This window comes from Scyliorhinus torazame, chromosome 11, assembly GCF_047496885.1.
Source record: "Scyliorhinus torazame isolate Kashiwa2021f chromosome 11, sScyTor2.1, whole genome shotgun sequence".
Lineage (NCBI taxonomy): Eukaryota > Metazoa > Chordata > Chondrichthyes > Carcharhiniformes > Scyliorhinidae > Scyliorhinus > Scyliorhinus torazame.
Genome location: NC_092717.1, coordinates 8,336,264 through 8,361,867, shown reverse-complemented (window position 1 = coordinate 8,361,867; position 25,604 = coordinate 8,336,264). Strand labels below are relative to the sequence as shown.

General features: G+C 46.6%; 1 protein-coding gene across 1 annotated transcript in view; it reads right to left on the bottom strand.

Moving 5' to 3' along the window:
- The window catches only part of mtbp (MDM2 binding protein), a 103,561-nt gene that overhangs the window by 12,526 nt on the left and 65,431 nt on the right, over positions 1-25,604 (bottom strand). Inside the window, exons 16-21 of the mRNA XM_072466914.1 lie at positions 19,000-19,158; positions 17,991-18,086; positions 15,532-15,801; positions 13,848-14,076; positions 9,915-10,028; positions 445-510 (exon numbers count right to left, since the gene is read on the bottom strand). Of these exons, the coding sequence (XP_072323015.1) occupies positions 445-510; positions 9,915-10,028; positions 13,848-14,076; positions 15,532-15,801; positions 17,991-18,086; positions 19,000-19,158 (934 nt within the window). The remainder of the gene's footprint in view (positions 1-444; positions 511-9,914; positions 10,029-13,847; positions 14,077-15,531; positions 15,802-17,990; positions 18,087-18,999; positions 19,159-25,604) is intronic.

The window sequence follows — 25,604 nt, the reverse complement described above, 5'->3', positions numbered from 1 at the left end:
ACCTGAAGTTGCTATCTGGCCTATCTGACTTGCAGCATGAAGTCCAGTCCTCCATACCAGGACCAGATCACCTTTGTACCATAATATTCTTGGAACCGTTGGGCTTTGTTTATCTCCCCAACATTGTTTGGAACGTCACACTGGTATGCCAAGCATAAAGGCTTTTCCATCCTGTGTTTGGGGAGCACCACAGTTAGTTGGGCACTCTCTTAAAGATGGTGACAAATTGAAATTAATAGAACTAATTAAAGAATTATTTGATTCCTTTTGTTGTATTGTGGTTAGGAATTACTGCATTTATAATTTCAGAGATTACGATAGGTTACTTTTAGCAAACACAAGTGTGGTCGGTGAAGCTTTACCATCGGAGAGGAGGAATCTGCCACCCAAACACAGGACAACCTGAAAAGTGACAGCGGAAAGGGACGTTTTCTGTATGCTCACCTGCCGCACATTATTGTTTGCAGTCTTCTTCATTTCTTCATGTAGTCCTCGTGACGTTTTTAAATCCTGTATTTAAAGATCAATGAGGAAGTGCACAGGTCACGTGAAGTTTCATAAAATGGCATATCATATTCATGGAACAGCATTCCACGGTTTTTATGCATAGGGTTTCTCAACCAGGTTTTTGCAATGCAATCAAAATGAATGGTGAAAAACAGCATTATTGTCATGACACCTGGGCCATTGCACTCAATTCCAACACCATGTGAGCTGGAGTCACAACTCAAATGAAATTAGATGCCACATACAGAAGAAAAAGGTGGTGGAGAGGGAAGAAAATAATGATAAAATAAAAGGATAAAGGATCTCTGATGCACCAGGACGGATAGGGAGAGCACCACATTTAACAAGCGCCGCACATTCAACGGCAACTGCCTTCCCTTTACAAATCCTGCCTGATCCCTCCCAACCACCTGTGGAAGACATCCTCCAACCTAAGTTCCAACACTTGGGCAACAATCCTGACATCCACATTCAACAGAGATATCGGCCAATACAACCCACACTCCACCGGGTCCTTATCCTTTTTTAACATCAGCGAACTAGATGCCTGTCCCATCGTGTCGGGGAGTGCCCCCCCCTAGTCACCGCTTCCTCAAACATCTCCACCAACAGCGGCGCCGGCTGCTTATAAAACTCCAGTGGGAACCCATCTGGCCCCGGTGCTTTACCCGTTTGCATTTTCCCTACCGCCGTTCGAACCTCCTCAATCCTCTCCAGCCCCTCCAAAAACTCCCTCATATCCAAATCATCCCCAGGGGCTTTGACCTACACAACCTCTGATAAAACTCCTCAAATGCCCTATTCATCTGCTCTGGCGGAACCACGAGCCCCCTCACCCCGTCCTGAATCTGAACAATCTCCCGGGAGGCCCCCTGCTGGCGGAGCTATCCCACCAGCGAGCAACTGATATTCTCCCCATACTCGTACACCACACCCTTCGCCCGCCTCACCTGGCTTTTCCTATAGATAGAAGGTCAAACTGCGACTGCAGTTCCTTTCTACCAGCCAAATATTCCAGATGTTCCCACATACTTCCCATCCACTTCCCGAGTGAAACACCTGGCTCACCCAATCCTTCCGAAGCCGAACCTGGTCCGTCACCCACAGATGGGTCTCCTGCAGCAGCATCACATCGGCTCTCAAACGCTTTAAATGTGAAAAGACTCTCGCCCTCTTCACCAGTCCACGTTACCATTCGGACTGGGAGTCTCTTACCCCCTGATCCCCCTTCAATGCCCACCCAGCAGGGCATGCCTGCCAAATTCCTAAGTCCACTGCCCTCTCAAAATGTCCCCCGCGCCTGCCCCATGAAGGAGACCCAACCCTGCCCCTAGCCGCCATCAATCAACTTTCCCTCCCCCATCCCAGAAACACCCCAACCACTTCCTCTGGAAACCGCTCCTCTAAGCATACTCCCCATTTCCCCACCATTCACACCTGCTAGGCCAGTCAAAACCTGTCCACATACGCTCGGCTGATCGCAACCCCTCCCCCCATCTCACTCCCGTTCATTAGCCAAATTAAATTGGCTAGCGAGGTGGCCCCCACCAGAGCCCCTCCCTAACATGCCTAACACAAAGCCCAACAAGGAACCCCCACACCGCACACCCAACCCTTCTAAACAAACAAACATGTGAAATACCAAAGCAAGGGGAAAAAACCTTGACTTATTATCCCACCGTCCAAAAAGCCATCCACTCATATTCCAGTCCCCAAACCATCCCCCTCACATATCCCGTCCAAAAAACCATCCCTTCTCATATCCCACTGTCCCCAAACTATCCCCCTCTCATATCCCACTGTCCCCAAACTATCCCCTCACATCCCACTGTCCCCAAACAATCCCCCTCTCATATCCCACTGCCCCCAAACCATCCCCTCTCATATCCCACTGTCCCCAAACCATCCCCCTCTCATATCCTACTGTCCCCAAAGCATCCCCCTCTCATATCCCACTGTCCCCAAACCATCCCCCTCTCATATCCCACTGCCCCCAAACCATCCCTTCTCATATCCCACTGTCCCCAAACCATCCCCCTCTCATATCCCACTGCCCCCAAACCATCCCCCCTCTCATATCCCACTGTCCCCAAACCATCCCCCTCTCATATCCCACTGTCCCCAAACCATCCCCCTCTCATATCTCACTGTCCTCAAACCATCCCCTCTCATATCCCACTGTCCCCAAACCAACCCCCTCTCATATCCCACTGTCCCCAAACCATCCATTCTCATATCCCACTGTCCCCAAACCATCCCCCTCTCATATCCCACTGTCCCCAAACCATCACCTCTCATATCACACTGTCCCCAAACCATCCCCTCTCATATCCCACTGTCCCCAAACCATCCCTTCACATCCCACTGTCCCCAAACCATCCCCCTCTCATATCTCACTGTCCCTAAACCATCCCCTCACATATCCCACTGTCTCCAAACCATCCCCTCACATCCCACTGCCCCCAAACCATCCCCCTCTCATATCCCAGTCCCCAAACCATCCCCCTCTCATATCCCACTGTCCCCAAACCATCCCCTCACATCCCACTGTCCCCAAACCATCCCCCTCTCATATCTCACTGTCCCTAAACCATCCCCTCACATATCCCACTGTCCCCAAACCATCCCTTCACATCCCACTGCCCCCAAACCATCCCCCTCTCATATCCCACTGTCCCCAAACCATCCCCCTCTCATATCCCACTGTCCCCAAACCATCCCCTCACATCCCACCGTCCCCAAACCATCCCCCTCTCATATCCCACTGTCCCCAAACCATCCCCTCACATCCCACTGTCCCGAAACCATCCCCCTCTCATATCCCACTGTCCCCAAACCATCCCCCTCTCATATCCCAGTCCCCAAACCACCCCCCTCTCATATCCCACTGTCCCCAAACCATCCCCTCTCATATCCCACTGTCCCCAAACCATCCCCTCTCATATTCCACTGTCCCCAAACCATCCCTTCACATCCCACTGTCCCCAAACCATCCCCCTCTCATATTCCACTGTCCCCAAACCATCCCCTCACATATCCCACTGTCTCCAAACCATCCCCTCACATCCCACTGTCCCCAAACCATCCCCCTCTCATATCCCAGTCCCCAAACCATCCCCCTCTCATATCCCACTGTCCCCAAACCATCCCCTCACATCCCACTGTCCCCAAACCATCCCCCTCTCATATCCCACTGTCCCCAAACCATCCCCTCACATCCCACTGTCCCCAAACCATCCCCCTCTCATATCTCACTGTCCCTAAACCATCCCCTCACATATCCCACTGTCCCCAAACCATCCCTTCACATCCCACTGTCCCCAAACCATCCCCCTCTCATATCCCACTGTCCCCAAACCATCCCCCTCTCATATCCCACTGTCCCCAAACCATCCCCTCACATCCCACCGTCCCCAAACCATCCCCCTCTCATATCCCACTGTCCCCAAACCATCCCCTCTCATATCCCACTGTCCCCAAACCATCCCCTTCTCATATCGCACAGTCCCCAAACCACCCCCCTCTCATATCCCACTGTCTCCAAACCATCCCCCTCTCATATCCCACTGTCCCCAAACCATCCCCTCACATATCCCACTGTCTCCAAACCATCCCCCACTCATATCCCACTGTCTCCAAACCATCCCCTTCTCATATCCCACTGTCCCAAAACCACCCCCCTCTCATATCCCACTGCCCCCAAACCATCCCCCTCTCATATCCCACTGCCCCCAAACCATCCCCCTCTCATATCCCACTGTCACCAAATCATCCCCTCACATCCCACTGTCCCAAAACCATCCCCCTCTCATATCCCACTGTCCCCAAACCACCCCCCTCTCATATCCCACTGTCCCCAAACCATCCCTTCTCATATCCCACTGTCCCCAAACCATCCCCTCATATCCCACAGTCCCGAAACCATCCCCCTCATATCCCACTGTCACCAAACCATCCCCCTCTCATATCCCACTGCCCCCAAACCATCCCCCTCTCATATCCCACTGCCCCCAAACCATCCCCCTCTCAAATCCCACTGTCCCCAACCATCCCCCTCTCATATCCCACTGTCCCCAAACCATCCCCCTCTCATATCCCACTGTCCCCAAACCATCCCCCTCTCATATCCCACTGTCCCCAAACCATCCCCCTCTCATATCCCACTGTCCCCAAAGCATCCCCCTCTCATATCCCACTGTCCCCAAACCATCCCCCTCTCATATCCCACTGTCCCCAAACCATCCCCTCACATATCCCACTGTCTCCAAACCAGCCCCCACTCATATTCCACTGTCCCCAAACCATCCCCCTCTCATATCCCACTGTCCCCAAACCATCCCCCTCATATCCTACTGCCCCCAAACCATCCCCTCACATACCCCACTGTCCCCAAACCATCCCCCTCTCATATCCCACTGTCCCCAAACCATCCCCTCACATATCCCACTGTCCCCAAACCATCCCCTCACATATCCCACTGACCCCAAACCATCCCCCTCTGATATCCCACTGTCCCCAAACCATCCCCCCCCTCTCATATCCCACTGTCCCCAAACCATCCCCCTCTCATATCCCACTGTCCCCAAACCATCCCCCTCTGATATCCCACTGTCCCCAAACCATCCTCCCCCTCTCATATCCCACTGTCCCCAAACCATCCCCCTCTCATATCCCACTGTCCCCAAACCATCCCCCTCTCATATCCCACTGTCCCCAAACCATCCCCCTCTGATATCCCACTGTCCCCAAACCATCCTCCCCCTCTCATATCCCACTGTCCCCAAACCATCCCCCTCTCATATCCCACTGTCCCCAAATCAACCCCCTCTCATATCCCATTGTCGTCAAACCATCCCCTCTCATATCCCACTGTCCCCAAAACAACCCCCTCTCATATCCCACTGTCCCAAAACTATCTCCTCACAAGCACAACATAAAGCAAAGTGAAAACTCAGTTTAGTCTCAGTGTGCGGAAGTTACCCCAGTCTAGGATGTGGCTGGTTTGATGGAACAGTTCGCAATTTCTTGTCCCTTTGCATATGTTTGTACGGGGAGGGAGAAAAAGGGTAGGATTATGGCAAGTGGGTCATGCGGAGCAGAGCACAAGCATAGCTGGCAGGTTTCTCTGCTGTATGACAGGAATTGGAAGTGACAAGTTTTGAAGAATAATTGTACGGTGCGGTAAGTACAAAGATTTAACTCATAACCCTCTCGTCATGCAAGGGACAACTGTGCACTTCCGTGACAGAGCTGCACCCACTGGGATGCTGGGTTCATGAATCAGAGCTACAGCGTTGTAAGCCCCATCTCTGACTCACGTTCCCCGAGAACGCGACTAGCAGCTGGGAGGACAGGATCAGGCATTTGACTGTGCATTCGGTTTAATCTGAACGCCATGTTCTTCTGGCAGCATTCACAGTCAGTTCCTTCATTTACCTCTCACCAAAATGGTATCTTCCAGTGTGCTGAAATGAGACGGTGGTGATAACGTGACACCTTTAGCACTGCGGGCCATCAGAGATCAAGAGTTCCATAAAATATACGGGGAAAACAGGGAAGGAAAATCTCGGGTACAGAAAGACAGCGTCAAGGTGAAGGGTAGGAAGACTGCAAGCCAGAAGAATGGGGCAGCAACCGGCTTCTAAAAGTTCCATTTAAAAAACAATAACGTAACAATGTCACGAAAAGGGCTCCACAAAAAGACTATTATACCAGCCAGCTGAATACGTTCCGTTCCTGGCAGTGACCCGCAATTGCTTAAATTTCCGAACACATGAACTGGGAGCAGGGTGAAATTATTTGGCAGCTCGAGCCTACTTCCCCATTTGATAAAATCACGGCCGATCTGATTGTGGTCTCCATTTTCCTGTCTACCCCCCCACGCCCCTTGACTGCCTTGTCAGTCAGGAATCTAACTCAGCTTTAAATATATTCACCGTCCCAGCCGCCACTGCTCTCTGGGGAAGAGAATTCCACAGGCTAGCCACCCTCTCAAAGAAAATACTTTTCTCATCTCCACCTTAAATGGGAGACTCCTTCATCTGCGCCTCCTAATTCTAGCCTCTCCCACAGGACACACGCACACATCCTCTCAGCAAACACACTAAGAATTGCATATTTTTTTCACCAAGTAGGATAAAAGGCTACCTCAGAGAAATCAGAGAACTTGTCAGAAAAAGCTGCAGGGGCAGGCACATTGAAGGGATAGTATGCTGAACAATTAAATTAAATCCTGTCCGTATACATTTAAGTTTCCAAATTGAAATGGATAACATCATGAACATTGAAATTCTTTACATGCAAGTCATTATCTCAACAGCAAATAAAATGGGAAGGATACACAGGGTAAGATTTTAAACTTACTCAAAAACTCACCCATGTGCACAGAGTTAAAAGCGGGCCCATAGGATCTACCAATGTGGATCCACAATTATAAAGTCCCTGGTCTGTCTCAGCTTGGCATCCGTTTTGAAAGCATTAGCAGCAGTGGTTGAGTATCCTGAAGTTCATCTATTCTGGCCCTGATCACTGGCACGGTAGCAAAGGGGTTAGCACTGTTGCTTCACAGCACCAGGGTCCCAGGTTCAATTCCCGGCTTGGGTCACTGTCTGTGCGGAGTCTGCACGTTCTCCCTGTGTCTGCGTGGGTTTCCTCCGGGTGCTCCGGTTTCCTCCCACAAGTCCCGAAAGACATGCTGTTAGGTAATTTGGACATTCTGAATTCTCCCTCCGTGTACCCAAACAGGCGCCGGAGTGTGGCAACTAGGGGATTTTCACAGTAACTTCATTGGCGTTAATGTAAGCCTCCTTGTGACACTAATGAAAAGTATTATTCTATCATTCAAACCGGGAAACTGTCATCTGATACTTAGCTTTCCTGAATTGGACATTTCCTCACCCCCCACTCCAATATTGTGAATTAACAGTTAATCATTTATGGCGCAGAGAAACACTTTCTGTTGGTTTATTACTATGAGTGTCAATCGAGAAAGCATTGCTGTAATTTCGTGCAAGATTTTTAAAAAATCCTTCAGCACCTGCAGTTCTGGGTGGGGAACGAAGATTATTCTTTCCTTTCAATTACATACATTTTAGCAACACCGATATTTTTCTGCATCATTGCCACTGAGAAATACTGATCTCCGGAACAAGGGGTGATTTTCAACGCAGGTCACGGGAAATTTTGAATGCACACTACCTGCAACACTTTGCATGAAACTGTAATTGCTCTTTTCACAGGAAATGACTGGATTTGTGCAGACTTGAATCGCTGTTCTACTCATTCTGTATAAAGGACCATTGTTCTGTTATTAGTACAATAGCCAGGGGTCGTCACAACTAAAGCAAAACAGTGACGTTTTAATATTAACACTTAGAAAAAAAGAAAAGCTTCCAGGCATAAAGACTGAATGGTTTAAGATGAATTTTCAGATTTATCTTTAAAAAACAAAATCGCCTGTTGAAGCCATTATAATCAGCCTAGCTATGAAGTCTATAAAAACTTGCTACTGCACTCTCCCAACTCCTACAGCTGTCTGTTCACTCTTCCATTCAAATCTTCCCTTACACCATCCCAGCTTTGTCAAGTTCTGCGCTTTGGCAGGAAGAATAAAGGAGCAGAATATTATTTAAATGGAGAAAGATGGTAGAAAGCTGCAGTCCTTATGCATAGATCACAAAAAGCTAACATGCAAGTTCAGCAGGTAATAGGGAAGCAAATGGAATGTTAGCCTTTATTTCAAAAGCAATGTCGTGTAAAAATAGGGAAGTCCTGCTAAAACTATATGAGTCACTAGTTAGAGCACACCTGGAATATTGTAAACAGTTTCGGTCCCCTAATCTAAGGAAAGATATACTGGCATTAGGGGCAGTCCAGAGAAGGTTCACTAGATTAATCCAGGGTATGTGGGGATTTTCTTATGAGGAGAGGTTGAGTAGGTTGGGCCTGTGTTCTTTGGAGTTCAGAAGAATGAGTGGTGAATTTATTGAGACATATCGGATTCTCAGGGGTTTGACAGTGTAGATGCTGAGAAGTTGTTTCGCCTTGTGGGGTGTCGAGGGCCAGACGACGTAATCACAAAGTAAGAGGTCGCCTATTTAAGACAGAAATGAGGAGGGATTGCTTCTCTCAGAGGGTAGTGATTTAGTGGAATTCTTTATCCCGGAGGGCTATTGAGGTCGGTTGTTAGGAATGTTCAAGGCTGTGAAGGACAGATTTTTAATCAGTAAGAGGAATCAAGGGTTATGAGGATAAGGCAGGAAAGTGGACTTGAGGATAATAATTTTAGATCACCCATGATCTAATTTAAAAAAAAAAATTTTTTAAATTTTTTTTTAAGAGTACCCAATGCATTTTTTCCAACTAAGGGGCAATTTAGCGTGGCCAATCCACCTGCCCTGCACATTGGGTTGTGGGTGTGAAACCCACGCAAACACGGGGAGAATGTGCAAACTCCACACCGACAGTGACCCGGGGCCGGGATCGAACCTGGAACCTCGCGCCGTGAGGCAGCAGTGCTAACCACTGTGTCACCGTGCTGCCCTAGCCATGATCTCATTGAATGGCAGAACAGACCCGGTGGGCTGAATGGCCCACTGCTTCTCCTACGTCTTATGTTCTTTAGACTTCCACATGTTTTTTGACACTGACAACTATTTCAAGGGAACCAATCTTTAGCTACAAGGCATATATTTTCCATCATATATAATCATGGGAGTTCCTAAGGATCTACAGTGGACCACATTGCACCGCAATTGATCATCTGAAACTTGCAGAACATTACTTCGGAAAAAAACACATTTTCCAGCCAAATGCATCCAAGCCATTGAAAGAAATCCATGCATGGCACTCCTTGTGTCTTATTTGAGATCATTCATTGCACTTCGGTTTCAGCGTCTACCTACATCTTTGACTTTCCCTCGTTCAGCACTGAAACGTCCCTTTGCATTTTCAGTTACAAGGCTCATATCACATTGCCGCTCTAATCCAAATCGACTCCAGGCAACACACATTCCTGTTAATCATGAGCATGTGACCGGCAACATTGACACCGGCTGTAAGACCACTACTAAAACTGGTGCACATTCCACAAGCTGAAACAAAGTAAACCAGTCCTCAACAAGCATTCTTATCAGTGGCACCAAGAAGGTGAATTTGATGGTAACGTTACCTCGAAGAGGATCATGAAGAAAGGAACGGGTATTATGTCACAGAGCGGAGACTCAGCCACTGCATGACTGTGGTAAAAGTTGACTGAGGTAAAAGTTAAGTTACTCCAAAATAAGGAGAAAAATCATTTTAAAACACAGCATTTTTTCTCCAATAGTGCTCCTTGAAATAAGGGCCGATAGTTTTTTAAATTATTGCAACAATACAGATACTTGAGTGAATGCCTGAAGACAACCTACCTTGAGGTAAAACATGGATATTTTAAAGAGGCGTTGACTGCAGGCTGCAAAAGACTTATGTGTCTCCGAAATCCCATTACCCTCGAGTACTTTTGCCACAACTTCTTTCAGCATCTAAGGAGAAACACAAAAGTGAAAACAAAAACCAAGGGACACTTCTGCTCTCAACCCTGTTCCGAAATGATTCAGAGATGTGATGCTACTGTCTTATCAATTAACTTCAAAATCTGCTTTGAAAACTGATCATGAATTGCCGCGTTGGTGAGGTAACACTATTTAGAATGGCCAACCAACTTTCAACAAAAGAGAGGAATTATGAACAACAACCTTGAAATACGGGGATCAATTTTCTTTCAGATATTTAATCAGTAGCAGGATTTAAAAAATAAATAAATATATTTATTAAAGTTTTTTAACACCATTTTTCTCCCTTACAAACAATAACCCCCCCCCTCCGTAACAAAAAAAACGAGAAATTACGCAGAGCAAGATATATACATGGCAAAATTATATATTTACACAGCTTTGTACACTGGCCCTCTCCCGTACATGCCAGTTTCTCCCACCTTCATGTTATCTCTTGCTCATCCACCCTCCCAGGCAGTCCCCCCTTTCACCCCCCCCCCCCCCCCCAAGGTTGCAGCTGCTGCTGACCGACCTTCCTCTAACGCTCCGCGAGGTAGTCTAGGAACGGTTGCCACCGCCTGTAGAACCCCTGCACCGACCCTCTCAAGGCGAACTTAATCCTCTCCAACTTTATGAACCCAGCCATATCATTTATCCAGGCCTCCAGGCTAAGGGGCTTCACCTCCTTCCACATTAGCAAGATCCTTCGTCGGGCTACTAGGGACGCAAAGGCCAGAATGCCGGCCTCTTTTGCCTCCTGCACTCCCGGTTCGTCCACTACTCCAAATATTGCTAGCCCCCAGCTTGGCTTGACCCGGACTTTCACCACCTGAGATATTGCTCCACTCCTCTCCAGAACCCCTCCAGTGCCAGGCATGACCAAAACATATGGACATGGTTCGCCGGGCTCCCAGAGCACCTTCCACATCTGTCCTCCACCCCAAAGAACCTACTCAACCTCGCCCCCGTCAAGTGCGCTCTGTGGACCACCTTAAATTGTATCAGGCTGAGCCTGGCACACGAGGAGGAGGAATTAGGGCATCAGCCCACAGACCTTCCTCGATCTCCTCCCCCAGCTCCTCCTCCCATTTACCCTTCAACTCTTCGACCAGCGTTTCCCCCTCTTCTTTCAGCTCCTGGTGTATTTCCGACACCTTGCCCTCCCCGACCCATACACCTGAGATTACCCTATCTTGAACTTCTTGTGCAGGGAGCAACGGGAATTCCCTCACCTGTCGCCTCACAAAAGCCCTCACCTGCATATATCTAAAGGCACTTCCTGGGGGTAACTCGAACTTCTCCTCCAGTGCCCCTATGCTCGCAAACGTCCCGTCGATGAACAGGTCCCCCATTCTTCCAACCCCCGCCCGATGCCAGCTCTGGAACCCCCCGTCCATCTTCCCCGGGACAAACCGGTGGTTACCCCTGATCAGGGACCACACCGATGCTCCCATTGCACCCCGGTGCCCTCAGTACTCCATAACCCACAGCTTTGTACACTGGCCCTCTCCCATACGTGCCAGTTTCTCCCACCCTTCATGTTATCTCTTGCTCATCCACCCTCCCAGGCAGTCCCCCCTTACCCCCCCCCCCCCTCCCAGGATGTCCCCCCCCCCCCACTCCAGACCCCCCCAAGGTTGCTGCTGCTGACCAACCTTCCTCTAACGCTCCGCGAGGTAGTCTAGGAACCTCTCCCTCCATAACCCACTTGCGGATCATCGACACATTTGCTGCCCAGTAGTAGCTCCCCAGGTTTGGCAGCGCCAACCCTCCTCGGTCCCTACTGCGTTCCAGGAACCCTCTCCTTACTCTCGGGGTCTTATTCGCCCACACAAACCCCATAATACTCCTGCCTACTCTCTTAAAAAATGCCTTGGTGATCACGATGGGAAGGCACTGAAACACAAACAGAAACCTCGGAAGGACCACCATTTTGACCGACGGCACTCTATCCGCCAGCGAGAGCGGTAGCATGTCCCACCTTTTGAAATCCTCCTCCATTTGCTCCACCAACCTCGTCAGATTCAGTTTATGTAGGGTCCCCCAACTCCTGGCTATCTGGATCCCCAGATACCGAAAGCTCCCCTCCGCCCTCCTCAGCGGTAGGTCCCCTATCCCTCTTTCTTGGTCCCCTGCCTGTAATACAAAGAGCTCCCTCTTCATCAGTAGCAGGATTAACCGTACCTAAAAGGCCAAGTCCGAATAGCACCATTGACAGCACTGTGGGGGAGATAGAAGCTGCATTTGAGCAAGTTTGAAGGGGTTGGGGCCAATTAAACAGAATTGGGGTCATAACAGAGAAACAAAAATTTGGAGCGTCAAAAGGCATTTCAAGTACAGGTATGCCCTTGCCAAGTAGATTAAGAAGTGGCAGATTAAATGAAAGGAAAGGTAAGCCTGGGTGCAGGCACGCGTCTATGGACAAGTGATGGAACAAATAATCCCAGATGGATTGGTTTTGAGGGAAATTGTCCTCAGTACCACTGAGCAGTTCCACCCCGTGGGTTAGCATTACAGCGAGGTTTAGAGGAGATACAACCAAGTTTCAGGTCGGAGCTGACATACCATCCCTTCATATGCCAGCCCTAGGCAGTTCACGGCTGTCCTTATAGCAGATAGCTCGGCTATCTACTTCAGGGCTGTCCCCCTTCATCCCTTCATATGCCAGCCCTAGGCAGTTCACGGCTGTCCTTACAGCAGATAGCACAGCTATGCACCGCTGCTGACCAAGGCTCTGAACAGATTATTCTCCACTAGCCAAACCATGACCAGCAAATAAATGGTTGCCGGAATCTTATTGGCTGCAGCCAGTCATTCGATGCTCCCTCTTGTTACTCTTTTTTTAAAAAATTACTTTATCAGAGTTACAAAGCCAGGGCTCAGAGTGTGGACAGGGGCAAACCCCGAATCCAGCTCCTTGCCTGCTCCAAAAAACAATTCAAATTGAATCCAATTCATGGTCCCACACAAGAGACACATACCAGATCCAGACATTAATACCCAACCTCACGCTCATCTTAGCCAAAAGGCCGAGGAGTGATCCCTCTTGTTATTCTGTCATTGATTCTTTGATGGAGAACCACAGAATATGACATGCTGTGAGCTGTAACTGAAGAACGCCCGGCCGGAACTGTGAGACAGTCATTTCCGCATCTTCACGATGCCCCAATTCCTTTGGCAAGTACTTCCACCAGGGTGACAATATATCAGTGCAGACCTACAGGGCTCACGGTGCAGGTGCTGCCAGGTGGGCAAGGATCAGCTATCGGGCAGCTTGCCTCACCTAGAATCCCCCCACAAGTCCATTTCTTCTTCTAACACATCAGCCAGCTCGGTGAATTCCAATTAATGTCAGTAACGGTACTGAGGGCAAAAAATAAAGAGCAAATGGCACAAAGGCGTATGCAAGCTTGACTGCCACAAGGAAAAAAAATAGCCAAACGGACAAGCTCACAAATTGTCGACAAACTTATATTTACATTTAGTGAACTTTACAATGAAACGCATGACCCTATGAAATGTGTTGGAAAATAAGTACCCAGGAAATCCTCATCTTCTTTTGAATACAGCTGTGAAGCCCAAATTTTGGACTGAAATAAGAAAGGGATGAAAAGATGGCGGAATCTGGGTAAGATCGATCCCCGTCCTATTTATATTGAAACTTTATATCCCATCTATGCTCATCGCCAGTTTGTATCAGATGAAAATTAGCCACAGTGTTTTGTACATTCTCATACTTAGTTTGATATACAAGCACAGAACCAAATCAATGTCTTCTCTGATGTGATAAAGTAACTTGACACTTACCCTTTTGTGCTTCTGAGACCGTGATTCCTTTTTCACAGTCTCATGGCCAGGCTTTGTTATCATTCTCCGTGTCTGGCAGGTGGACTCCTTATTGGAAGAAATGGCTGCATGCCTTTGTGAGTGTTCCCGCAAAGCAGCCACTGAACGATTTCCATTATTTCCAACTCCCTGTGATGTGCGTAGTGAATACTGGGAATTGAGCGATTCTGTGCTTCCAGTCTTGGCAAGTCTGGAGAGACAGCACAATGGAGATTGGTTTTAAATGGGCATATCCAAACCTGTACGGTTCTAAGTCACAGAGTCATAGAATCCCTGCAGTGCAGAAGGGGGCCATTCGGCCCACTGAGTCTGCACTGAGCCTCCAAAAGAGCACTCTAGCTAGGTCCACTCCACTGCTCTATCCCCACGCATTGACCATGGCCAATCCACCTAACCTGCACATCTTTGGACCATGGGAGGAAACCGGAGCACCCAGAGGAAAACCACACAGGCACGGGGAGAACGTCCAAACTCCACACAGACAGTCACCCAAGGCCGGAATTAAACTCAGGCCCCTGGAGCAGTGAGGCAGCAGTGCTAACCACTGTTCCACCATTTGGCATCTTTCTCCACGCATTACGTCTCAAATCCTACTGTCTCGCTTTTCTTTCTGCTCTTTTCTCGCTGTGTGGATCTTTCAGCAATTTTATAACAGCTGGAAAGTTTGGTTCAATATTTTTAAACAATTATTTGAATCTGAAATACCTGATATCAGACAAAAGACAAATTCTGGAAACACAGCAGTTTGGTTACCATCGGTCTCCAAAAGGTCAGGCTATTCCAAATCTAAGCCTCTGTGCCGCAGTCATTATATTCCTGTTCCTTTCTAAATTTGTGTTTCTCACAACTTGCAAGTTGTTTAACAGACCGCTGAAACAATTTCAATGTGGGGTCGGTTTAAAGTCACAAAGTTAATTTGAAGTTGTTGGATAGTTGAGTGTTCTTTCTTTGCTTACAAGTTCTTAACCTGACTTCCAGTTCATTTTCAATGTTCTCTACTTTGCAATTTTGATGGGAAGATCTCACTTGACGACACGAAGGCTGAATTACTCCCCTTAGCCTTACAAAACCAAGAGCTGTCTCAACATTCAAGTGCTTAGCTAAAATAGAATACAAATAAAATGCAGCAGTTAAAACTGAAACAAAATTTAAACCATGCATAAGCAATGGGAATCAAATTCAGAGACTAAGCTAATAAAATGAAGTAGCAGTCTGATACAGGATGAAGTGGGTTATAATGAGCAACATAGCACATATGTTGGCAGAAAGTGTGCTAAATAATGCAGCAGGGTTCTGCGACTGGTACAAAAAGTGTCTCGAGTATATGACTCACAAAAGCGAGGGGAATGACAGTGAAGGGCAAAAACAGATAAACAAATGGTTGTAAATTAGCAGCTAGAAGGCCGCATTCTGGTCTGTTACCTGCTGTGGAAGATTACAAAATACTGCTATGCCACAAATCTGAAACAAGAGTGAAAATGCTGGGACCATTCAGCAAGTCAGGCAGAATCTGCCAAGAAACGAGCATGTCTCAGGCACAGTTCTTTGACGGGGGGGGGGGCTACATCTCAGATGTTACATACTTCACCTGACTTGCTGAGTGCCTGCAGCATTGCTTTGCTGTTACTCCCATTTTGAGTGATACCTTTTGCTTGGATAGAAACTCTCCACCTGTCTGGATGTCCGCTTTTGTGCAGTCCCATCAGCATTTTTCTGATCACTTTGTAAAGCTTCCCCATCTGGGACACTTCCTGGCTCCGAAAGGACTGCAGGAGATGGGAGAGGGCTTAATCCATAAAGAACTGGACACTGTTCCCTCGAACAGGTTGTGTTAGTTTCATAGCGGATAAGGCGAGATTGAAGCTTCCCAAATCCGATATCTTTTTCCAGTGCTCTGCTGTTGTCCAGGCAATACCTGCAATTTTTCACACAGTATCTATTACAGACTCAAATCAATAGTTTGGCAAGTCAGCCATGCATTGTGCATCTGTGGCAGTCATATCAGTAGTTTCACCCGGAAGTTGGGCATGTAAGCTGGTTTACCCAGAGTATCATCTGACAAGACAGCTTATTTAAATCTAAAATAATAGAGGGTAGAGACCTTGGTAATAAGGAGACGCCTCAGAAACAAGGAATTTCTATAAACTTGTCATAATTTTCAGGATTCCAAGTAGTACGGATAAATGTTGGACGTCACCACAATCCTATATATGGCACTCAGAGCAGGGAACAGGGGGATTATTTAAATGAGGACACTTTTACAGAGAAGGTGGTGAATTTGTGAAAGTCTGCCATGGCAGGCATTGGAGGGATACAGTTTTCATCAAATTCAAGTGGCGGCTGGATTGCCTTTTGGAGAAGTAAGCGATTTAGGGCTGTAGTACAGTCTAATTGTGGGTTTTTTTTGAGGGGGGAGCAACATTAGTCTTTTCTGTTCTCACTTTGTTTAGTCCCATCAGCTATTAATTTTCATTAGCCACTGCCGAGCTGCTGATGAATTTAGCAATGGAGTCTGGTAATGTGTTCTGAAATGCCGTCAAACCGGAGGCTTTGACAATACATTCACACTGAGGTGGTATGGGAGGAGGTAGCAGAAGAGGACCTTTGTTTGGACACTAACTAAAACAGGTTTCCACACCTGAGCTGAGGTTGGGAAAGACTAGATGTCAAAGAAAATTGTCATATTGATGAGAAAAGAAACTAATACCGTAGTGTTTATACAGTTTCTTACATATCCTTCAAGCAAGTGCATAGGGCACAGTAGCATGTGATAACCTGCTGAGAGCAGAGATGCGCAAGTCGCTTGCTATCTCAATGTGGCTCAAGGCAACAAGAATTCAACGTAAATCATTTTGTAAAAAAGGATGATTAAAAACAGAGGCAGGAACCTAATAACACAAAGGTTCAGAACTACTGTATACAGGTACAAAACTAAAATACTGTGGATGCTGGAAATTTGAGATAAAGACAGATAATGCTGAAATACTCAGTAGGTCAGATGGCATCTGTGGAGAGAAAAACAGAGTTAACATTTCAGATTTGTGACCTTTCATCAGAACTGTCATACATTTTTGTTCTGTTAAATGAGTTATTTTTAATTGTAGGAGTTGTGGTTTAGTGTAGCAGTTTAATTTGCAGTTCAGCAGGCTACTTTGGCATTTACCTCCAGCTTACACAAATTATTTGGCAACGTTTCTTACTTATGATAAAAAATGAAGGTTACATTTGACATGTAGTAGGCCATTCAGCCCCTCGAACTTGCTCCACCATTCAACCACATCATGGGTGATCGTGTACCTCACCACCATTTAACTGCACTATCCCCTTCATGTCATTAGTATCTACAAATCAATTGATCCCTACCTTGAACATACTCAATGACTGAGCTTCTACAGCCTTCTGGGGTAGAGAATTCCAAAGATTCGCCACCCTCTTGAGTGAAGAAATTTTTCCTCATCCAAGTCATAAATTGCCCCTTATTCTGAGACTGTGTCCCTTAATCCTAGAACCCCAGACCTCTCCCCCAGCCAGGGATAACATTCTATCCTATCTAACTTCCTAAGAATATTGCAAGTTTCAATTCCATGATAATAATAATCTTTACTAGTGTCACAGGTAGGCTTACATTAACACTGCAATGAAGTTACTGTGAAAAGCCCCTAGTCGCCACATTCCGCCGCCTGTTCGGGTACACAGAGGGAGAATTCAGAATGTCCAATTCACCTGACAAGCACGTCTTTTGGGACTTGTGGTAGGAAACCGGAGCACCTGGAGGAAACCCACACAGACACAGGGAGAACGTGCAAACTCCGCACAGTGACCCAAGCCAGGAATCGAACACGGGTCCCTCCTTCTCTTTCCATTCACCTCAACTCTTTGAGGCTACAGGTCCAGTCTCCTGAATATCGCTTCAGTCCTGTCAACCCAGGAATTAGACTGGTGAACCTCCACTGCACTCCCTTGATGGCAAGTACATCCTTCCTTGGGTAAAACGACCAAAACTGTTCACAATACTCCAGGTGCAGTTGAACCAAGGTTCTATGCAATTGAAGCAAGTATTCGTTATGTGCTACGTTATGTGAGCCTTCGGAACACCATACTCACTCAACGCCATGGTAATAGCATTCTGTAGCCTTCTCAAACGGCAAATTTTTCAGCTTCTGTACAGTCATTTCCGGAGTCAGTGGAAACTCATTTTCACTGAAAACGAGAAGGTTTATCGGTTAAGAAGCACAATGCTGGTTTGTGCCCTGACAACTTTGTTTTGAACAATTTTAACTTTTCAAAAAATTCTCAATCATATCTGCAGAATACATGATAATTCTAAGCAATAGTTGTAAACATACTAGATCAAGTTAAAAAGTGATTTTGAATAATAATCAGTTGTACAAAAATGGGATAAAAGCACCACTTTAAAAAGCGAGCGTGCAGGAGCGCACCAGAAACCATTAGCTAAGCATCACTTCTCTTCAAAATTTCTCAGATTACATTTTTTTGAAATTATATCTGGAGTATAAAATATTACAAATATATTATAAATTTACATTAAACACCCGTTAACTCCCGTACAACATCAAAGGCCAGCTTTTCAGTACTGACAAACTATTTTGGAGAAAATTAGGAACTGCATTATCAGAAAATAGTTGGCAGAGGCAGAAATGATCAGAAAACATAGATCTGAACGATTCCAAATTGCAGTATTCCATCATCTTGTATGATATTGGAAGATTCCTTCAAATGCTAAGAATTACACACTTGTTTTTGTCCTCACTAGTTTGTATCCCCCTTCCAACCCCTCCTGACGGTGTGTCGTTTGCTCAGTATTAGATCATAGGAGCAGAAATAGGCCACTCGGCCCATCGAGTCTGCTCCGCCATTCAATCATGGCTGATATTTTTATCATGCCCATTCTCCTGCCTTCTCCCCAAAGACGCCAGATATCTATTCCCTAGTTCCTGATCCAATCTGATGTAATATTTTAGCACACAAGGAAATCTTTCAACTCTTCTTGCCTGCGATGAAATTAGTCCACTTTTGGAAGCTGATTTTACATCACACCATTTTAATTTCTTCCCAAATTGGAAGAAAAATGGAGAAGCAAAACGTTGCTCACCCTCTCTGTATCAGTAAAGGCTGGAGCTCGGCAATGGGAAAACCTTCCGGGGTAAAATACTTCAGCAGCTCTTTGGCATCCAACTGAACTGGAAGTATTCTTTGGCTATCCTTGAGTCCCAGTAGAATCTCAGACGAGCTTGTCAATATGGAACCAACCCTAGGTGCAAATATAAATAGTTAGAAATGAAACATACCAGTTAAAAGGGAACGCTTGTATTTCTATCACTTCCTTTATAACCTCAGGATATACCAAAGCACTTCACATCCAACTTGTATAGTGTAGTCAGTGTTGTGATATATATACTTAAACTTCAACTACAGAAAGTTACAGTAATAATTCACTTCTATTTCAATTGTTTATCTCTCATGAACTTTCTATTGGGTTAAGCATCATAGCAATATTAATCAATCTATAATAAAGTATAGCCAAAAGAATAAAGGGAGAGTTGCACCCTCATGTGAAGAAATGTTTCCTAATTTCACTCATTAGATAATGCCCCTGAGCCCAGACTCCACAGCCAGTGGAAATAGTTCCCCTTAATATCTTGAAAGATTCCCATGAATATCTTGAAAGATTCATTCAAATCACCCCTTTAACCTTCTAACTTCCAAAGAATAAAAACAATTTGTTTAATATTACCTCACAGTTTAGCCCTTGCAGTATTTAATAGAAGTATCATTCTATTAAGTCGACACAGCACTCCTTTGAAGTCCAATATATTCCTCCCAAGGTGTGGTGCCTAGAAGTGCTCATGGTACTCCAGGTGTGGTCTAACCAGGAGGTTTCTATAGTGTTTAAAAATCTTTTAAAACTCTTTTTATTCAAGGCATTTTCAATTTATATACAAAACACAGGAATCTATTATCTTAATACACTTGCCATAACACAAAACAAACCCCTCCATCCCTCCTAACAGGCCACATGCCCCACTTTCTACTTATAACATAAAAACAATGATAACTCCAAACAAAACGTTCCCCCACTGACGTCTACCATTCCTTAAAGAAGCCAATGAACAACCTCCACATCGAGAAGAACCCTTCTTCTGACCCCATAATGGTGAATTTTATTTTTTCCAAACGTAAGAATTCTGCCAAGCCACCCTGCTGCTTTGGGTGCCAGCGGAGTCCGCCACCTTAACAAGGTCTGCTTCCGGGCTGTCAGGGAGGCAAAGGCCAACACGTCAGCCTCTCTCCACACCTACGCTCACGGATCCTCCTCCGACAGCCTGAATATGGCCACCCTCACTCGCAAAATCTCCGGCATAACCTCCGAAAAAGGCTCGCAGAACTAAATCAACTTCGGGCATGACCGGAACACGAGTGTGGTTTGCCAGCCCTCTTGAACACTGCCCACATTTATTCTCCATCTGTGATAGTGTCATGTGCGTTCTATGCACCACTTTGAATTGGATTAGGCTCAATCTTGCACACGAGGAGGTAGTGTTTACCAAAATTCAATTTATGCAACTGAGCCCAACTATGCGTCAGCCTTGTTCCCAGATGTGGAAAGCTCGACATGACCAGCCAAAATGGCAACTTCTCCAAACCCCTCCCCTGCTTCCGAGCATCAATTAGGAACACCTCGTTCTTTCCCACATTGAGCTTATATCTTAAGAATGCTCCAAATTCTGTCAATACCCCCACAATCCTATCCGTGCTCACCATCAATTCTGTGGCATACAGCAGCAAGTCACTTTGTACAGGGACACTTGGTGTTCCAACCCCCCCCCCCCCCCCCGCTACACTCTCTATAACCCCCCACCCCGTTGAAGCCCGAAGCACCATCGCCAATGCAGAAAGCAACGGGGACAGCGGGCAGCCGTGTCTTGTTCCCGGTGCAAACAGAAATATCTCAAACTTGTATTGTTCATACATAGGGCAGCACAAGTGGATAGCACTGTGGCTTCACAGCGCCAGGGCCCCAGGTTCGATTCCCTGCTGGGTCACTGTCTGTGCGGAGTCTGCACGTTCTCCCCGTGTCTGCGTGGGTTTCCTCCGGGTGCTCCGGTTTCCTCCCACAGTCCAAAGACGTGCAGGTTAGGTGGATTGGCCATGGTGAATTGCCTTTAGTGACCAAAAAAAAAGGTTGGGAGGGGTTGTTGGGTTACGGGGATAGGGTGGGAGTGAGGGCTTAAGTGGGTCAGTGCAGACTCGATGGGGCAAATGGCCTCCTTCTGCACTGTATGTTCTATGTAGAACCAGGCTGTAGGTGCAGGGGCAGTGGGGCTAATTGGACTGCTCTTGAGCTGTCTCAGGCACAATAGGCCGATAGGCCTCCTTCTGTGCTGTGAGCTTCTATGATTCTGTAACAGTCTCTTTGTGGAAAAATAAAGGCAGCTGAAGGAAAAAGGCAGGAGTATAAAAGGTATGTTCTATGTTCAATACACTAGCCGTGGGAGCCCTGTAAAACATCCTGATCCAACCCACCAACCCAAAGCCAAACAGCCCCAATACATCAAACAAGTAATCCCACTTAACCCAGTCCAACGCCTTCTCCACATCCATAGATATTATCACCTCTGTCTCCTCACCCCTCGGGGGCATCATCATCACATTTAGTAACCGCCTAATATTAGACGAAAGCTGTCGCCCCTTCAATATCTCTGTTTGGTCCTCTCCTACCAGTCTCGGCACACAATCCTCCATATGCATTGCCAGCACCTTGGCCAACAATTTTGTATCCACATTCAAAAGAGATATTGGACGATATGACCTAAACTCCTCTGGAAAATAAGTTAAATTGATGCTTGTGTCAGTGTGGAAGGTCCCTCTTATTAAACGAATCGTTAAACATTTCCACTTGGACAGGCCCCAACTCCGTGGCGAACCTTTTATAGAATTCCGCTGGGATTCCATCCAGACTCGGGGCCTTCCCAGACTGCATCCAGCCTATACACCTCATCACTTCCTTCAACCCCACCGGAGCACCCAGCCCCTGCACCTTCTCCTCCTCTACCACTAGGGAATCAAAGAACTGCCTCATGCCCAGGTCCCTTCCCCCAGTGGCTCCAACCTGGATAGTCCTTTTGTAGAAGGCCTGAAACACGCCATTCACCTTACCCGGCTCAGTGACCACCTTGCTCCCTCCGGGTCTCTTACCTGCCCGATCTCCCGCGCCACTGCCTCAACTGGTGTGTGAGCAGCCAACTGACTTTCTTCCCGTGCTTGTAAAATGCCCCTCTAATCCAGCGCAACTGCCCCACTGCCTTCCTGGTAGACAGAAGTTTGAACCTGGCCCTTTGATTAGTCAGCTCTGCTCCCAAGCCCAAATACGAACCGCATGGCCTTCCCAAGTGTATTCCTGCATCTCCTTCGCCCACCTCAGGATCTTCTCTTAGTCCAGGTACCAGTGCAGCCTCACGATAATTGCCAACGACAGCTCCCCCGCTCTCGGCTTCCTCCTCAACGCCTGGTGTGTCCGATCCACCTCAGGTGGGTGGTCAAATACCCCCTCCCCTCCCAACCTCTGGAACATTTTGGCCACATATTCTGTGGTCCTCGTTCCCTAAATACCGTCGGACAGCTCCATGATCCTCAGGTTCTGCCTCCTTGAACAGTTCTCCAAGTTCGACATTCTCCCTTTTCTGGCCATTCGCCATCATCGGCCTCAAGTGAGGCAATTCGATCTTCCACTGACAGCCACCGTCTCCTCTATCTTTTGGATCGGCGCGCTCGGCACCTCCAGCCTCTGCCCCACTCTCTCCATGGCAGCCCGAATCGGCTCTGCCGCCTTTGCCAGGGTCTCTGTTTTTTAAACTCTGTTTTTTAAACTTGGCTGCAAAGAATTTGACCAGCTGCTCCATCGACCATTGTGCAGGTAACAAAGCGCTAGTAACAAAGCCCGAGGTCTCTCCGCCACCTTTTATCCTATTGCGCCACGCACAGCCTCCTGTTCTGAAGAGTGCCCCTTATTTGACACTCCTCGTCTGGTACCCTGGGGCTGGTTTAGCTCACTGGGCTAAATCGCTGGCTTTTAAAGCAGACCAAGGCAGGCCAGCAGCACGGTTCAATTCCCGTACCAGCCTCCCCGAACAGGCGGCGGAATGTGGCGACTAGGGGCTTTTCACAGTAACTTCATTTGAAGCCTACTTGTGACAATAAGCGATTTTCATTTTCATTTTTTTTTTTTTTTTTTTATAAAATCGGACCTCAGGAAGGAGCCACCTTGTGATGACCACTTACTCCATGGCTGCCACTGGAAGCCTGGGGTTTGCATAGTTGAAATACATCTTTTATTCTACTCCTCTAGATATCAAAGTGAACATTCCATTAGCCTTTTTAATCAGGATGTCATGGGTGGGTACAGAAAATAATGATCAGTGTATCTAGACCGCAAGTCTCTGGATCAACCCTGTATCTAGCTATTCCCCATTTAGAAAGTGCATCTAAGCCTCCAATAATAATGTGATAATTAATAATGTGCTCAAATAATGCAGTTAATAAAAGCTAGTTCTTGTGATGAATACAGGGATTTTTCCCATAGATTGTATTATATTTGTTGCAGCAATGATTTTAAAAATCCTGGTTTAACATATAGGCAGACTCTGTGTCTGTAAAAGGTGAAATTAAGATGTTGTAAAAGTGAGATAATCATGTATTCCAACCACGTAATTGTATACCTATATACGGCCTAATGGAACTGTGTTAAGATTGGTGGAGATTTCCTGGAGAATAGATAATTTGAGACTATGGGTGTGATTTAATGGAAAAGTCCTGTTTTGGGTGTGTGTGCGTGGTGTGTTTCCATGCGCTTGCAATGCCGGCAATGACCCTGCTATTAAATGGGAACTCTGCGAGGAACGCCCCGCTGAGGCTACATTAGACTGATTTCCTGCACAGACGAGCACAACTCGTCATCTTTACATCCCCAGCCGAGCACGACGGGGACGATAGGTCGTGCCCATTGTGTTTAGAGCTAGGTAAGCAGGTGAGGGGATCGGAGTCGGATCAAAGCTGTCAGGTTAAGCAATAGCTCGACACAGACAGAAAGATCTGTAGGCTGTTTCCTGAAAGGATCTCTTTCTCTACAAACAGTTTTCCCAAGAAATCTCTATTTAAGTGTACAGCAAGTGTACAGCACACAATCCTGTGTTTGCTAACTTTATTTCTAAGTGACTTTTGACCTGTGATAGGCTTTGCTTAATTGGAGGTGGTGAAGGTATCAGTTAGAAGTTTAAGTGTTTCCTTTTATTGTTAAGAATTGTTTAACTGTTAATTGTAAGCTCTTTTCTGTGACGTTACTGTAGTTTAATCCTGTGTTAATAATAGTTTGTTTTAATACACCATATCCCCATTTGTCAGTGGCATCAATCCTGGAGCGAAGTTTTTAAAATCTGTGTTTGGGGTTCTTGTTTGATATCCTAACAAACTTCCGGTTCGACTTCCGGTGGTGGCCATGGTTTTGTTCCCCCATTTACCCGGTAAACAGGTGATTTGGTGGGAAGCAGAATAAAGTAATTGAAGTTAGTTGGTTTCTCCTCCGATGTGGGATGTTGGTGGGTTAAAATCAAGACTTAAATCGAACAAAGACCCCGTTCAAGATTCAGAGGACCGTCGTGGCTCCTAATGGAGTTCATCATTAGTGAATTCAAAAAGCACAGGCAGGAGGATCTGTCCAAGGCGATTGAGGTGGAGGTAGCTCCTCTTCACAGGGAGATGGAAAGGGTGGAGCAGCGAAAGGAGTGGCAAGGTGTATCGATTCAGGAGATGGAGAGGGCGGGATTGTCTCTTTAGAGGCAGAGATATCAAAGCTGGTGGAGGCCCACAAAGATTTGAAGGTCAGGATGGACAACCAGGAGAATCGATCCACGCGTCAAAGGTACCATTGAATACGTGACCAAGATGTTTGTGAGGTGGTCAGGAGGGGTTTTTCGTGACCCCCCCGTGGATCGGGCCCATCAGTCGCTGCGGCAGAAGCCGAGAGCCAGAGATCCACCACGGGCGGTAATTGATCAGTTGCATAAATACTTGGAGAAGAAGCGAATCTGTAGCTGGAAGGGTCATTCCATATGTATCCACCAGGACATTGGGGCCGACCTGGCAAAAAGTCAAGTGGGCTTTAACAAGGCCAAGGCGTTGCTCTTTAGGAGCAAAGTCCAGCTTGGCATGCTGTACCTGGCCAAACTATGGGTCACGTTCAAGAACAGAGAACACTATTTTAATACGCTGCAGTAGGTGAATGACTTTGTGAGAAAGAATGGTTTGGGGATAATGAATGGCGATGATGTACAGAACTGGTATTATTGTTATCTGGGCTTGACATGCATTTGTGTGTGTGTGGGGGGGGGAAGACTAGAGGTTCCGAGGCTTATAATAGTTAATTTGCAAAAACAAAAAGTTACAAACTGTCGGTAATATATCAGAGTGTTTTTTTTACATGTTTGTGAAATTTTTTGCATTGTTTAGAATAAAACATTTTTTAAAAAGTCCCAACAAACGTTGGGGTCTGGTCCGGGATCCTAACATTCCCATCTGAAAGAACATTTTGCGGCACATCACATTAACACTGGCAAGTATTCAGTTTCTGTTCTGTCTAGCTCTGGTTTAGATTTCTATATTTCTCTAGCTTGGAAACTTTATAAGGTCGAGCAAATATTTTCT